Raw genomic sequence first — 17,023 nt, 5'->3', positions numbered from 1 at the left:
GTAAGTGTATATCACTAAAGGGACCCCCATGCTGTATGTCTGTGCTTTCTCCTATTGGTCCCTATATATTGTTATGTTGTTGTGCTGTAACTATCTGTTGTATGCTGAGTTCTGGATTGGTAAATATATCCAGGGACGTATTGGGCCACCGCAAGCATGGGACAGTTCTGACTGGGCCAGCCATGCCCTGTGCTCCCCTTGGTAACTTATCACAGCCTCTATCCAATTCTTAACTGTGCCGCCTACCGTGATCAGAGCTAGCCACAGCAGCACCTGTCATGGGCCTTTACTGAGCTCTGGGACTCTTACTCCTCATGTTAATGGATCCAGCAAGGAGGTAAGGGGCACCATCTATTCTTTGCACTACTGTTTATATTCACATTCAGTATGCGCTTAACTGGTGCTAAGAATGCATATTTAACAAACAGTAATGATAGCAATACCAATGCCTTCATAGCCATATATACTGAAGTGATCATATTAGCGAAAGAGAAAGTATGTTTTCAGGGCACTAGTTCTGCCAAGGGGCTTCTTCCTCTTTATATGATTAATTACAGAAGTTAGCAACCACCTTCCTTTACAGTTCTGGTCATGGTTGCATATTTTTTTTTACAACTGCCCAAAATGTTGATTGTACAAATGAGTCAGGAAAACCACCCCTAGAATGTGTATTATGTGGAGGAAATTCAGTTTTTACTGTGCAGTGAGTAGGTTATATCAGAGCTTCCTATCATCTGGTGTTCATTGTGTCTGTAGGCATCCAAGGTTGGTGTATTGGATGGAAATAATGTTTAAACATTGCTTGTATGTTGCATTAGGCTGGGAATGAAGCTGCCCCTAATCCTAGGTACAGTAATTATTTTATTTCTGGCATCAAGAATCAAAATTTTGGCAATTGACAGCAGTTGCCCTGGCTGACCTGTCACACCCCTGGGATAGGTGGATACTATAGACCCCGTATAAATGATTTCCAGCTAGGTAGGTGGCATCGAGATGGTCCTATCTATTCAGTTATACTTTACACTGACAGGACAAAGGGTTCATTGTGCTCAATTGGGATGGTGGATTTGTAATCCAGCCCTGCGGCCAGTATGTTTATTTCAGTGCCATCTTTGGACACACGTGTGTTCTGTGCCAACTACCAGGATAGTAAATGTGTCTGTCTCACAGTCCAATGGAGATCTGCTCAGCATTAATATATCTCCAGGGTGGCAGTTATTAATACCACAACTTCTCTAGGTCCTGTGTTGCTGTCAGAGGTGTCACAATGGGTGGTGAAACCCGGTGAGGCACCTCTAGACCCCATGAGCGTTGCAAAGGTGCGTGCATGCAAAAGGACCCTCCTCTCTGTCTACTGTGTCCCCAGCCAGCCATCCTTGTGTCTCCAGCCATCCCGCCTTCTGTGTCCCCAGCCTGCTGCCTTTTATGTGTCCCCAGCCAACCCCCCTTCTCTGTCTGCAGCCCAAGCAGTCCCCCTTCTGTGTCCCCAGCCCCAGCAGCCCCCCTTCTGTGTCCCCAGCCCCAGCAGCCCCCCTTCTGTGTCCTCAGCCCCAGCAGCCCCCCTTCTGTGTCCTCAGCCCCAGCAGCCCCCCTTTTGTGTCCTCATCCCCAGCAGCCCCCCTTTTGTGTCCTCATCCCCAGCAGCCCCCCTTCTGTATCCTCAGCCCCAGAAGCCTCCCTTCTGTGCCCTCGGCCCAGCATCTCCCCTTCTGTAATCTCCACACCTGCAGCCCCCCTCCTACATTTTCAGCCCCAGCAGCCCCCCTTCTGTGTCCTCAGCCCCAGCAGCCCCCCTTCTGTGTCCTCAGCCCCAGCAGCCCCCCTTCTGTGTCCTCAGCCCCAGAAGCCCCCTTTCTGTGTCCTCAGCCCCAGCAGCCCCCCTTCTGTGTACTCAGCACCAGCAGCCCCACTTCTGTGACCGCAGCCCCAGCATCTTCCTTTCTGTAATCTCAGCACCAGCAGCAAACCTTCTGTGATCTCAGTACCAGCAGCCCCTCTTCTGTATCCCCAGCAGCCCACCTTCTGTGTCCCCAGCCCCAGCAGCCCCCTTCTGTGTCACCATCAGCAGCCCCCCTTCTGTGTACTCAGCACCAGCAGCCCCGCTTCTGTGTCCTCAGCACCAGCAGCCCCCCTTCTGTGTGCTCAGCACCAGCAGCCCCGCTTCTGTGTCCCCAGCAGCCCCCACACTTACCTTCTTGTTGCTGCTCACTGCCCACCTCACGCGAATCGGCTCCTCTCTTTCTGCGGAGTGTTGCTACATGATGTCATGACGTGACATACGCCAGGTCTTTTAAAAAAAACTTAATGAAAGGCGCCGGCAGATGGGCAGCAATCATAGCAGCTGCACGGTCCAGGGAAGGCTGACAGCAACCTCATCCTGGTGGTGACCGTGCAGCTGCAATAAAGGTAAAAAAAAGTATCCTAAACAACACGGGGGGCACGTGCCTGGGTGCCTCCCCCCCCCCGCCTGAATCTGCCTGTGCTACCAGAGCACTGTTAAAATGAGGAGGGTGTTAATGATTTTCCCCTTAAGATACTGTAGGTGTGCAGAAAAAAAATAGATGTACAATCTAAAGTCAGCCACATTTGCTATATTTTTTCGGTGCAGATGTCCTGAAACCCACAAGGGATCCCAGTGGACCTACAACCCTATTACAACAAATGTGTTCTGCTTTTGTATAAAGGAGCATTGACGCCTCTCCTATTACAGGCGACATATGATCAATAGGCTGATAACACAGTAACATTAATGGTTAGCGACAGAACAACGAAGGATGTCATTAAACATCTAACATAATATAACCAGCTACAAGGGCCCTGACTAAGAAAAGCAGCTCATGAAAATTCTGCCCCACATATTCCCATCTCCCTTCCAATTTGCATCTAAACACCCCCAACTGCTGATGCTACAGTATTATTTTCTAACTTTAGTGTGACACCTCAGCCTTTCATGCTAATTCTATTATTGTAGGAAGATTTTGTCATTCCATATCACTAGAAATCGGTAATGTGAAGCACCACTGTGACTTGGGGGTAAATTTACTAAGAATCGAGATAGGTCGAGATGACCATCTCGGGTGATTTATTCATTTTTTTCCTGCTTGCAAATTTACTAAAGGCAAAAGTCGGGTGAGTTAGAGAGAGATTTCTCTCATCTCACTCGTAAAACTCGGGTGAGATAGCAATCTCGACTCAAATCACCATCAGGCCAAATCGGAAGTACATTTCACCTCAAACATACAGCTCTCAAATTTACCAAGAATCGGGATGACAAGCTTGGGTGAGATAGGAGCAAACTCTCTGTCAAAATCACTTTTCAAACTCTCAACCCCCTGAGCTGTGAGATGGTAAGAAACAGACACAAATCATTGTGATTTGTGTATGTTTCTTTCTGTAAATGGATAACTTTTTTAAAAAATTAAGTGAGGTCCCCCCCAAAACTCTAACAAGCCCTGGACTTGGCAGCTAGTCCTGGTTCTTAACATTACAGGGAAAAAAATGTGTAGGGTTACACTGTAATATAAGAACCAGCATAAGCCAGCAGGGACAGAGCTGGTTTTAAATATACGGAGAAAAAAATTGACATGAGGTACCCAATATATTTAAAACCAGCCCTGGACCCTTTCTAACGGGGGGACTGATGCCACAGTCAGGGGTGCCCTTTCACTGGGCCCCCCAGCCACAGCATCAGCCCTGACCACTAGTCAGCCCAGGCCAGGTATCCCTGGGGAGTTGGGAACCTCTCCATTAAAGGGGTCCACCTCTCCAGGGCACCCCTGGCCTAGGCTGATAGCCCGGGGCCTATCCCCGCCGCCCCAGGGTGGTGGGTTCCTCTCTAGGTGAACTCATCAGCTCTTTTGACCTCCATTATCATCTCTATGCTGATGATACTCAAATCTACATTTCCTCCCCTGATCTCTCCCCCTCTCTTCTGACTCGTATCTCCAACTGTCTCTCTGCCATCTCTTCCTGGATGTCCCAGCGATTTCTTAAACTTAATATGTCTAAGACAGAGCTGATCGTCTTCCCACCCTCCCATATAACCTCACTTCCCACTCTTTCTTTATCATTTGATGGTATAACTATCTCATCTAGCCCCAAAGTGCGCTTTCTTGGAGTTATCCTGGACTCGTCCCTCTCCTTCAAACCACATATCCAAAACTTTTCACAGTCCTGTCGTTTTCATCTCAAAAATATTTCTAAGATCAGACCCTATCTCACCCAGGATGCTACAAAAACCCTCATACACTCACTGGTCATCTCCAGATTGGACTACTGTAACCTCCTCCTACCTGGCCTCCCCAAATCCCATCTCTCTATCCTTAATGCTGCTGCACGGCTTATATTCCTCTCCAAACGCTCTACATCTGCATCCCTTCTGCTACAAGCCCTCCACTGGCTCCCCTTCCCTTTTAGAACAGAATTTAAGGTTCTCACGCTCACTTACAAAGCCCTCACCCAATCTTCCCCATATACATCTCTGATCTCATCTCCCTTCACTCTCCTCTCCACTCTCTTCGTTCAACTAATGCACGCCGCCTTTCATGCCAGCTGATTACTTCCTCCCACTCCCGCCTCCAAGATTTTGCCCGCACTGCTCCCCACCTCTGGAACTCTCTCCCACTCCCCATCAGACTCTCCACCTCTTTGCAATCCTTCAAACGGGCTCTCAAGACCCATTATTTCATCAAAGCCTTCCAGCTGTCATTCTAACTCCCTGATGCATACACCTTCCTCCCCATCTGTGTCACCCCTGTTTGTCTTCCCCTCCCCTTTTAGAATGTAAGCTCTTATGAGCAGGGCCCTCTAACCTCTTGTACTTCTCCCTACTTTAGTTTCATCTACTTCTTACTCACTACTAGGGCACCTAACACTTGGCTGCTTATGCTCTGTTGCTTATCTGGGTGTTATGGTCACTAATGTAGAAATATATATTATCCATGTCCTGGTCCTGTATTGTATTGTTCTGTAAGTCGCTTGACTACAACTTGTTTATGTGCTTTGTAAGGCGCTGCGGAACATTTGTGGCGCCATATAAATAAATGATAATAATAATAATAATAATAATAATAATTAGTGTGTAGTGTAAAATAAATGGTTAAATATTGTCTTTAATTGTGGAACTACAAGTACCAGCAAGCCTCCTCCGCATGCTGGTATCTGAAGAACCACAAATACCAGCATGCGGGGCATTAAGGGCCCGCTGGCACTTGTAGTTCCACAACCAAACTAATAAAAAAAAAAACACAACATACACCGTGAAAGTAAAATTTTATTTTAACATACATGCACACTCATACTCTGTGTCTCCAGCCAGCCACCCTTGTGTCTCCAGCCATCCCTCCTTCTGTGTCCCCAGCCAGCTGCCCTTATGTGTCCCCAGCCAGCCCCCCTTCTCTGTCTGCAGCCCAAGCAGCCCCCATTCTGTGTCCCCAGCAGCCCCCCTTCTGTGTCCCCAGTCCTTCAGGTGCATTTTGGCAAACTTCAGGCAAGCTGCCATGTGCTTTTTACTAAGGAGTGACTTCTGTCTGGCCACTCTAATGTACAGGCCTGATTGGTGGATTGCTGCAGAGATGGTTGTCCTTCTGGAAGGTTCTCCTCTCTCCATAGAGAAATGTGTTAGCTCTGACAGAGTGACCATCAGGTTCTTGGTCACCTCCCTGACTAGGGCTCTTCTCCCTCAATTGCTCAGTTTAGATGGCTGGCCAACTCTAGGAAGAGTCCTGGTGGTTCTGAACTTCTTCCATTTACGGATGATGGAGGCCACTGTGCTCATTGGGACCTTCAAAGCAGCAGATATTTTTCTGTACCCTTCCCCAGATTTGTGCCTTGAGACAATCCTGTCACGGAGGTCTACAGACAGTTCCTTGGACTTCATGCTTGGTTTGTGCTCTGATATGCACTGTCAAATGTGGGACCTTATATAGACAGGATGCACCTGAGCACAATTTTGAGCTTCATGGGCAAAGGTTGTGAATACTTATGTACATGTAATTTCTTAGGTTTTTGGTTTTTTTTAATAAATTTGCAAAAATCTCAAAAAAAACTTTTTACACGTTGTCATTATGGGGTATTGTGTGTAGAATTTTGAGGACAAAAATTTGGGAATAAGGCTGTAGCATAAAAAATGTGGAAAAAGTGAAGCGCTGTGAATACTTTCTGGATGCACTGTATATAAGCCCTATGACTTGAATAGAGCTGCGCTTGCGACATAAAAAAAACTTAAGTAATTCTATTGTTTGTACTGTTTGGTGCACTTTGTTCACGTGCATATATAAGCCCTGTGCATTCATGCAGTGTGAGGCATGTGCCATGTTTAAAGTTGAACTGCCACATATTTGTGACGCCCACTGCTGTTGCTTAGCTTAGTCAGTAAGCTTGGTGCAGCCTTTTGGCTTAAACTGGATGAAAACAATATTGTAAGCTGTGAGGTGGTCAAAATTGACTAGAGATGACTGGAAATTAATGTTATTGTGGTTAACAATACTGTAGGAACGAAAACAGTCTCAAGTAATGTGATTTTAGCTGTTTTTATAATTAAAAAAATATATATACTGATCCAAATCCAAAACACGTGAGGGTGGTTTAGTAAAACCAGAACCAAAACCAAAATAAAAAAGTAAATGCAGATCCAAAATCAAAACCAAAACATGGGGGTGAGTGCACATCTCTAATTAGTAGTATTTTCATGAGCATACTACACTATTGTATTTTCATTTTCTTGGGTTTCCTTTGACCTACAGTATTTAGATACTGTTTGCAAAAACTTAAAAGATCAGGTTCCATTCCATTGATATTGCACAGATAATCACACTTAAGATGTATTTCTGGTATGCAGAGCATATTCACTTTTTATATGCAGTATTTTATGTTTCATTGAATTATACTATGTTTGGCGTCCCCTGTTTTTTCTAACCTATTAAAAAATATTAGTCTTTAACAAAAATGGTTTATTCTAAGAATAAAACATTGTTTTACAGTAATGCATTCTCTTCTGGATGATGTTAGCAGGACGATTGCGGACATACGTGTCACGATCCATGCTTTGCATGGTGAATCTATCAACAGTAACTTGACGTACAATGCTAAGTTCTTTCTCTGGCAAAAATAGGCATAATATAGCTTTTTGCTGTTTAATTAATAAATAACAAATATACTTATTTCAGCTGGATTTCATATAATTAATGCCAGGCTTCCTCAATTCCAGTCCACAAGTGTTCTTTAATTATGCACAGGTGAATTAGTCTACTTGACTGAGACAGTAATTATCTCACCTATTACCACAGAGGCAAATCATCAATAAAGATCTGTTAGGAGGTACTTTGAAATATTTCATGACATTCCCACATTTATTATGCTGTGTTGGGTCATCAAATATTTATACTTTATTAACTATGCTGGCAAAGTGTTTCATTTTTGTGCATTTCCCGGTTTCCATCTGTTCAATTTATTTTTTCAGTACAGTTTTTGGCATTTGTTATAACATGTAATCTGTCTAATAGTGTGGCATCCCCGTAGCAAGGAATAGCACTTATTCATGTCTTTCACCCACTCTTAAGCTGGGTACACCCTTGCCGATGTGTGCCCAGATGATATGTCGGTCCAACGAGCCGACATATCGTACCGCAGGTACACATTGAGCGATGTAATGTGCAATGGCGCCACTTGTGATCTCGTTCGGTTGGCCATGCAGTGCAGCTGACCAGATTATATCGCATGCGACTGCAGGAGCGCGCAGATAGTCTGTACACACTATGCGATCCATGTGACCTGTTGTTCCGATACTTGTCAGAACAATAGATCGTTGAATGGATTGCATAGTGTGTACCTAGCTTTACGCCAAAAGTTAGACTGAGGGGCTCATTCTGAGTCCCATGCAAAGTGACTGTAGTTGTGGAAGCCTGATTTACTACCTTATGTTAATGTGAGAATCCGTGGGGCTAATGCGTGGGTTCGTGCAACTGCCACCAATTGCTTTTACACCAGCCTTAGTACCGACACTTCAACCAGCCCCATGCTAATTGCAAGGGTTCCGTCAGTCACAGGCTTCCTTTCCCCATGCACATGATTCAGAATTGCACTGAGCTTTAGTCACATGCACACAACACTCCCATAACACTGCCACATGCCAGGGCGGTTCTATGCACTCACATCGTTGCCATCAGTTGCTTCCCCCGTAACACCCAATTTCATGGAAAGACAGATCTGACCAAGTTCCATACAACTCAGAATAGGCTGGAGATCTGAAAAAACAATCTATAAATTGTCATTTGCGTCTATACACAGAGATCCATCTGACTCAGAACCAGTCCCTTAGTGAGGAAAAATAGCACGGGGCTGTAGTCCAAACCACGCAACAAGCAAAAAGGCATAAAATAGTCAGGTCAGATACAGATCAGGATGGGCAGCACAGCAACAGAATGATAATAAGACAAGTCAGAGCTCGAGCAGACAGCAATTCCTTTGTGACATAAATAGCAATCCTAAGTACCAAAATAAGCAATTTTGGATATGAATAAGAAGCTAAACTCAGAAAATAGTATGAAAGTCTGGTAATCGCTATCTGTGGCAGAGCATAAAATTTGGGACAGGTCTTTGAAGACACATCTGGAGGTGTGTGGACAGAACTTCAAACACACTGTATATTTACAAAGACACACAGGGAGAAATGAAGATGCTTGCAAAAATATTGTACGAAATACAAAATTAAAACTTGCTTTCATGAAATTCACTTCTACCACTGACTTATCAAGGTTAGGTACAGATGTGTTTTTGCTCATCTTTGCCGCCGCTGCGACTTTCCATGGCACGTATGCAGCGAGTCACATGCCAACAAGTGGGAGTGCGTGGCTTTTCCGCTCCCACGATCCATAGGATTGCATGGTGCGAATGTCACCACGGCCTGGGGTACTGTGGCATACGCATGTGCGGCAAATCACATACCGTGATGTGTGTGCACGTTTGCAGCATCGGTGGAAAAGATGAGCGTGGACACATCTGTACATTTTTGCCACCTATGCCCTTAATTACCCTTGCAACATCACCTCTATAACCAGCAGGCACTCTTCATGACTGTTGCCACTAGAATTCTGCTACCTGTAATCAGGTTCTCACCTCTCCTTATGATCAATGTTTGTAGGACATAGTAATTTGTGAATGTTATAGTGCCAGACATGGAATTCAACTGCTTGCCCCATTGTATTTAAGTTGACCCAATGTGATCAAATATTAACATAATTTTTTGTTTTTGCACTACAGGATATTCCGCAGATCTCCTTGAATTGTTGTAACTGCAATTTATCTGTAGTACCTGAGGATGTGCCACAAAGTCTCAGGATATTAGATCTTAGCTTTAACACTCTTCAACATCTTTTTTGCAAGCAATTCTCCCGAATATCCAAACTCCAACTTCTCGACCTCACAAGGTGATTGTAAGTTCTCTATGTAATACAATATGTATAGTGATTGTGATACATACAAATCTTCATTCTGTTTATCTCTAAGCAGGTGCAGTATCAGATCAATAGAAGATAATGCATTCTCTGGTCTCGACAATTTACACACTTTGATCCTCACTGGAAATCCAGTAACTCATTGGTCTCCATTGGTTTTTTCTGGCCTTACTTTATTAAATAGACTTATTGTAGTGGAAACATCTCTTACCTCCTTATACGACCTGCCTGTGGGACAACTCACCTTGCTGAAGGAATTAAATGTTGCTAGAAATTTGCTGAAGAGCCTGCATGTTCCCTCTTTTGTAATCTCTCTCCACACTCTGGACCTTCGTGCAAACCAGATTACTGAGGTAAAAAAGAATGACCTTGAAAACCTGCGCAGTGCAAATACCTCCGTCCTGACTCTCATATTATCTCAGAATCCAGTACAACACATGTCTCCAGGTGCCTTCACGTTCATTTCATTACAAGCTTTAGACCTAAAGGGATGTTTTTCTAATGCAGATTCTATGAAAGCTAACATAAATGCACTGTCCGGACTTCATGTTAGAAACTTAGTGATTGGTCACTACAGAAACTCTTTGAATAAGATTAACTTCAAGAATGCACTTCTTGAGGGGCTGTGCGGAGTGGACATTGAAGAGTTGACAATTAATGGTATGCACTTTCAATCTGTGCAACCTTTTTTGGACTGTATCGAAAACATCACATCTCTTCGCATATTAAATACATATATGAAGAATTTCCTAAATGGTTCTGTAGCTTCAAACATGGAAAAGTTTGAGCTCAAAAACTCCCTGCTCATCAGTGTACCTTCTGCAATAATTTCAAAGTTCAAATACCTTAAAGAGATTCGAATAACAGATAACCGTAGACTCTCCAGCTTTGATGATGATTTTAATGGATTAACTAGGCTTGAGTTACTAGACCTGAGCAATAATAAGCTACTTATTGAAGCTTGCTGTTCGCAAATTAGTTCTGGTGTAACTGTTCTTCAACATCTGAATTTTAGCTACAATACTCATATTGGCTTGAGGTCTGTTTTCCTGAATTTGCCTAATCTTCGTTCACTAGACTGTAGTCACTCAGAAGTAGACAGTGTGGGGCAATTCCCACTTTTTATCCTTATGGATAAACTTACATACCTTGATCTATCACACACCGAATGCCATTTTCTTATTGATTGTTCTTTTTGCGGCCTTAGCCTTTTAGAACAGCTATATCTATCTCATACCACCTTTTCCACTGAAATATTGGAATTCGTATTCCAAAATTTGACTCAACTCCGCATCCTGGACATGTCATCTTGTGGTTTGCAGCACATTCCTGCAGAGACCTTTGCTCACCTAAAATTGTTGCAAGTACTGAATCTGAGTAAGAATATACTGCGGGAACTCCAGTCATCAGTACTGACCTCACTAATGGCTCTCACCAAGTTAGACATTAGTGATAACTTATTCCAGGGTTTCTCTGAAGATACATCACAAATAATATCCCAAAATGTGGCAACAGTGGACATTTCACAGAACCCATATGATTGTTCTTGCAGCCAGCAGACATTTTTGCTGTGGGTCCGTAAGCAGAATGGCACAGTTCTAAATTTTAGTGAGCGGATGGTGTGCAAAACACCTGAGTACCTTCAGGGCGTAAAGCTCAGTGATGTGTACTTGAATTGCAGTTTGACCCTGTATGTATTTACCGGAGTTTTTGTTATTGTAATATCTAGCTTAGTTGCTGTCTTCATGTATCGCTGCTATTCACAAAAATACTTTTATGTTTGTTATTTATCCTGCCAAACCCCCAAACATCATATTATAGGAAAAGAATATGATGCCTTTGTTATCCATTCCAGTTTAGATGAGGAATGGGTGAAGGAACAGCTGGTTCCCAAACTAGAAGGTAGTATTCCCCCTTTTCAGCTTTGCCTACATTACAGAGACTTTTTACCTGGTATTACCATTACTTCCAACATTGTGAATGAGGGCATTCGTAGAAGTCGCAATGCTTTAATTATTGTTTCTCAAAACTTTATTGAGAGCAAGTGGTGCAGCTTTGAGTTTGAGATGGCCATGTCCTGGCAGTTTTTGGAGAGCCAGTGTGGAATCATTGTAATTGTTTTGGAAGCCATTGAAGATGCACAGCTTAAACACATGATTGGTCTGAACAAATATCTGCGCAAGAACACTTACCTCAAGTGGGCAGATGGATATTTAGAGAGGAAAGTTTTCTGGATGCGTTTAAGTGAGGCCTTAAGGCAAGGAAGTCAAATAACAAGATCTGCCCAACAGCTGGAGGATACCAGTGAAGATAAATTGTTTGATAAACAGAATGAACAAAACAAAATGAACCTATGAAAATAATGAATGTAGACACTAATGCATTATGCACTTACTCTGTGTAACATTTACTGTATGTACTATTAGCATTTAAGGTGCCCTTAAATGCTGCGACTTTGCTGTACAGTTACAGTAGGTCCTTTTTGAACTAGTGGGCCTGAAAGAGGGTCCAAAAAAATGATTGACAGTACATATAAAGTTCTGAATAGGATCATCCAGATAGTATCCAAGATGGCTGGTAGATCCAGTTGGACAATGACTAAATCTGACTGTGTACAGCCCCTTTTATGATATATTCTGCCTCAATTCCAAATGCTGGGTCATTACATATTTGGCAAATACGTATATTTCAGCGTTACAGAGATCTTTACATTTAAAGGGACTTAAAGTCTCTCAAGTGAGCCTGTCCAAGGCACTTAGTGGTCCCAAACTTATAATGTTATCTCACCTCTCGGATGTCTAAAAGTGTAGGAAGCTGGGTCCTGCTTTATCAGCAAATAAATCACCCCAGCTGTGCATCCTTGGCAGTGTGGTGTGCAATGCTCTGACTACCAGAATCAATACTCTTGGAGCCGTGCAGTGAGCCGGTGTATGAGGCAGGCAGGAACCTTTAGTTAGCCGCAGGATGTGCTCACCTTGTATTATGGGTACTTTGGAAGTAGCTGGTTTGAAGTGCTGGAACACTCGGCTGTTAGTGATAGTTACCAGTGTCTCAGTCTTCTTCCGGCAAAGTGGGATAACTGACTCTTGGGGACTTTAGTGCAAAATTGCAATAGACAGCAGTATGGTGACGTATTTGTAGTGGGTTTTGAGCTCCCGGTTTCTTCAGAAGGAGGGCATGCACTCCTTCTGAAGAAACCAGGAGCTCAAAACCCGTCACCACACTGCTGCCTATTGCGATTTTGCACTAAACAAACTCCCCAAGAGAGAGTTATCCCGCTTTACCAGAAGGAGACTGAGACACTGGTAATTATCACTAACAGCCGAGTGTTCCAGCACTTCAAACCAGCTACCTCCAGATTGCCCGTAATACAAGGTAAGCACGTCATGTGGCTAACTAAAGGTTCCCATCTTCCTCATACACCACCTCACTGCACGGCTCCAAGAGTATTGATTCTGGCAGTCAGAACATTGCACACCACACAGCCAAGGACGCACAGCTCGGAGAAATTATTTGCTGATACACAGGACCCGGCTCTATTTACTGGACTTTTGGCCACTCGAGAGGTGAGATAACATTATAAATTTGGGACCACTAAGTACCTTGGACCAGCTCACTTGAGAGACTTTGAGTCCCTTTAAATGTGCAAGAAGGTTTATAAAACTCTCTTATAACACAATATGGTAGGGTGACAATTTGAATCTAATGTGCCACATTGCAACATTGTCATGCTTTTTGTTATGTGTGTTTATTAAATAGTTTATTTTTTTATTATCTATCAGTGCTATCTATATTTTTTTCTGTGATTATCTTATTTCAGTAGGTCGCAGTCCTCACTTAGTATCGCTGCTCTAATTAGACAATTAATAACAAACCAAAACTTAGAGCTGTGCACCCTTTTGTTTGGTTTGACAGAGATCTTGTCAATGGGGAGTCAGACCGAGCAGCTGGATAAACTACTGTATGAACAATTTTTGAAAGCCTATTATTCTCACTGAGCTTTCATTGAATAACATGAAGACTACTGTTTAGACAAAAGTTTTAATCCAATATTCAATTTCTAAATGAGTTACTGTTATAGTATTCTTGTCAACTCCCTTTGGGCCTTATGCAGAGAGAGGGGTAGATGTACTAAGACTTGGAGAGAGATAAAGTGGATGGAGATAATGTACCAGCTCCTATCTATCATGTTACAGGCAGTGATTGAAAAATGACAGTTAGGAGCTGATTGGTTGGTACTTTATCTCTATCCACTTTATCTTTCTCCAAGGCTCAGTACATCTCCCCCTTTTGATTTTGTTTACTGTGCATTTGCGTTTTATCACATTCTTCTGCGACTTTGGGGCTGAGACCAGGGGCCAAATGTAATAGGGTGAGAGTTTAGAATATGTGAGCATAAACTCATACTTTTTAAACTCGGCCAATGTAATAGAGTCCGAGAACAGGCAAACTCGCATGTTTTTCAGACTCAAACTCTCACGATTTAAAGTCTCATCCAGATGTTTTCCCATTTTGAAAATACAACATGACCAATGTAATGGTGTGAGGGATTATTGCTAAACTCTCACATTTCTAAACTCTCACCCTATTACATTTTGCCCCAGGGCTGGACTGGAAGTGAACTCTCGGAAATTAGGCACAATGCGACTGCAAAGGATGTGCAGTTGCAACGTAAGTACATTAAGGGTATGTTCTGGGCATATAATCTCAAATTGAGACAAATATTGCTGCCAAAAAGTCACAAGCGCAAACTCATGAAGAGGTCTGAGCTACGTAAACTCTGTCCCTGGTATAAGTGTAAAATTTGTTATTGATGACTGGGTAGATACTAATGATGACTGCGTCTGACAGAGAAAGTTAGTAGTAGGTAAATTGAAAGTAGGTGGGAAGGGTGACTGGCTGCAAGCATCTTTCTCACTGTGAGTGTTTATGTGTGCTTGTCAGGCACGCTAGCTAGCAACAATAACAGCAATCCAGTGCAAACAGGCTTCTGTGTGTTTGTCAGACATAGTAGTACATGCAATCTAGTGCTGCAAAGCAAATAGGCTGTTGTGTTTGTTTTATGTACAGTATGTTTGTTAAAGTGAACTTGCACTTGTTTTTTTTTCACAATGATATATCAGTATCTCAGATCTCTACACTGTAGTATATAATATATAGAGGGGTATTCAATATGAAACGTTAACTTCACTGTCGAAGTTAACGTTTCATATCGGAGTTTTTTCCTGCGTTAAGTCTGGTGCGCGCTCCCGCTTATCCCCGTATTCAATGTAAAATTAACGAAAACGGGAAACTCCGAAGTTGGATTTGCGTAAAGTTACGAATTTTTCCTTAAAATAATTGTAAGACCCCCTAAAGTTGTAAAAACATGGGGGAACACTATGGGTACCCCCGTTTTAGCCTTTAATTGAAAGTCGGGGATTTAAATAGCCGCAGCAGGTGTTTTTTTCCCGACATTGAAGAAGTGATGCAGAAGAGCACTTAGGTTATTTTCTTCATTTTTTTAAGTGGTCCCATCAAATTTGGGGTACATGAAAATGGGTACTAGCATATTTTTAAGTCCCTAAAGTAAGTTTTTAAAAATTCTGCATTTGTGCACCTGCCGCTATAATTCTATTCTTCAAAACACCTGCCGCATACATGCAGAATAGCCCTGAACCTATTTCCCTATTGTTTAACAATTTTTCCCCATTTTTTTTTTTTGCACCCCAATTTTTAAGTAAATTTTTTTGGGTGTCCCTATTTTTTTTTTTTACTTTTTTTGACACAGTTCTTTTTTAAATGTCATTCTCAGGGGTGCAGGCTATTTTTTTTAAGCCTGCACCCCTAAACCCCAATTCTGCACTTTTTTTCGACACCTATTCAATGGTGAAAACTTATCACCGTTTTTTATCAAAGACTTGTCAAAGCTGCGATAAGTCTTTGAAATTGAATAGGGTGTAAAAGTAAAACCTGCGATAATTATGTCATAATTGCGATATTAATGCAAAAACGATGTTATCGCACCCATATTGAATACCCCTGTATGTGTCAGTCATTTGTGTATGAGGGCAGAGACCAGTGTGATTTTAACTTCAAGCCTATTTGTTCAAATATATCTGTGCAGTGTCACTCTGAGTGAGCGCCACCCCAAAGACTTCTTTTCCTGGTGTTTAAAAATAAACATTCTTAATCCAATGTATTCTCCGTGTTCTTGTCGAATTCACAAGCCTGTGAGGTCAAAACTATGTACCTATATGTAAGTGAATGTGCATATTGAGATTTGAGGGGAGTACCTAACGACTCCCGCAAACTTCGTTGGTGGTGGCAGTACTATGTTAGATTAACCGCATGTGCTGAGGTAACCATAAGTCACTGTTGGCGATTCTCAGATTGAGGTATCTGGAGAATCGACTGGCTGGTTGTGACAAAATGGTGGCAAGCGGTGGGATGTTGATAATGTTTGTTTTTATCACAAGAACTTAAGTGAATTCATGGTGTGTTATTCTTGAGAGATACTACATCATAAATTCACCAAAGAATTACACTCAAGGTTTATATTTTAAATAGATATACATAGCAAATAGTTTCTGTTCCCTTTTCCTCTTGTTTTTCTTTTCTATTTTTATTTGGCAAAAAGTGTGAGGTCCAGAATGACCATGGAATACCTGCAGCTGAAAAGGGATGAACTTGTGGCCATATGTATGGAAAGAAACATTGCCTGGTCTGGCCAGAACAAAGATCGACTGGCCCGAGCACTCAGGGAGGCTGATCAGAACCTTGCTGCTGAAGGTAGCCAGACAACGGACAACCCCGCTGCAAAGGCTCAGTCTGTACTGGACCTTACAACGGATGTCCATTGGGGTTTGGACACCTCTGCTGGGTCAAGTGAGTCTGCACTAGAGAATTACCTTCAAACTGCTGTCAGGCATATGAAGGAGGTGGACCCTGCCACAACTCTGCAGCTGATGCAACACTACCAAGCTACTTTGGACAGGGAAGCTGCAGCACGCTGAGCTCACCAGGAAGCTGCTGCATGTCGAGCTGACCAGGAAGCTGAAGCTGCCGAGCGAAGGGCAGACTGAGAGGCTGCAGAGTGCCAGGCCGAACCTGAGTTCCAGCTGGAGCTGGCAGACTCCACGGCCAGAATGCCACTTGTGACCCGGGTAGGAAAAAGCCCTGACACAACCAATTCCCTGTGTTTCTAGAAGGATGGTGACCTTGATATGTTCCTAAGGGGGTTTGAAAAAACTTGCCGACAGTTCGCACTGGACCCCAGTGAATGGGCAAGTTATTAAACCTCTGGGCTGAGGGGAAAAGCTTTGGAAGCCTTTGCAGATCTTCCCCAGAAATTGGACAGTGATTATGCTGCGATTAAAAAAGCCTTGTTACAGCATTTCAACATCACCCCTGAGGCTTACCGACAAAAGTTCAGAGACTCAAAGACCAGACCCTCTGATACCTATGTGGGACTGTTAGTGCAATTGTCAACCCTCTTGCGTCAGTGGGTTGATGGATTGCATGTGACGGACTTTGACCAACTAAAAGACCTCATTCTCCAGGAACAGTTCCTTGCACTGTGTCCAGCGGAG

The 17,023-nt window shown here is 43.0% G+C and overlaps 1 protein-coding gene across 1 annotated transcript in view; it reads left to right on the top strand.

The window, feature by feature from the left end:
* Window positions 1–11,819, top strand: part of TLR4 (toll like receptor 4) — a 29,232-nt gene extending 17,413 nt beyond the window's left edge. Inside the window, exons 4-6 of the mRNA XM_088467406.1 lie at window positions 3,924–3,994; window positions 9,259–9,425; window positions 9,508–11,819. Coding sequence (XP_088323532.1) covers window positions 3,924–3,994; window positions 9,259–9,425; window positions 9,508–11,809 — 2,540 coding nt within the window. The 3' untranslated portion in view covers window positions 11,810–11,819. The remainder of the gene's footprint in view (window positions 1–3,923; window positions 3,995–9,258; window positions 9,426–9,507) is intronic.
* Window positions 11,820–17,023: the final 5,204 nt, after the last annotated feature.

Source organism: Taudactylus pleione, unplaced genomic scaffold (genome assembly GCF_031769625.1).
Source record: "Taudactylus pleione unplaced genomic scaffold, aTauple2 ptg000009l, whole genome shotgun sequence".
Lineage (NCBI taxonomy): Eukaryota > Metazoa > Chordata > Amphibia > Anura > Myobatrachidae > Taudactylus > Taudactylus pleione.
This window is presented reverse-complemented; position numbering and strand designations above follow the sequence as displayed.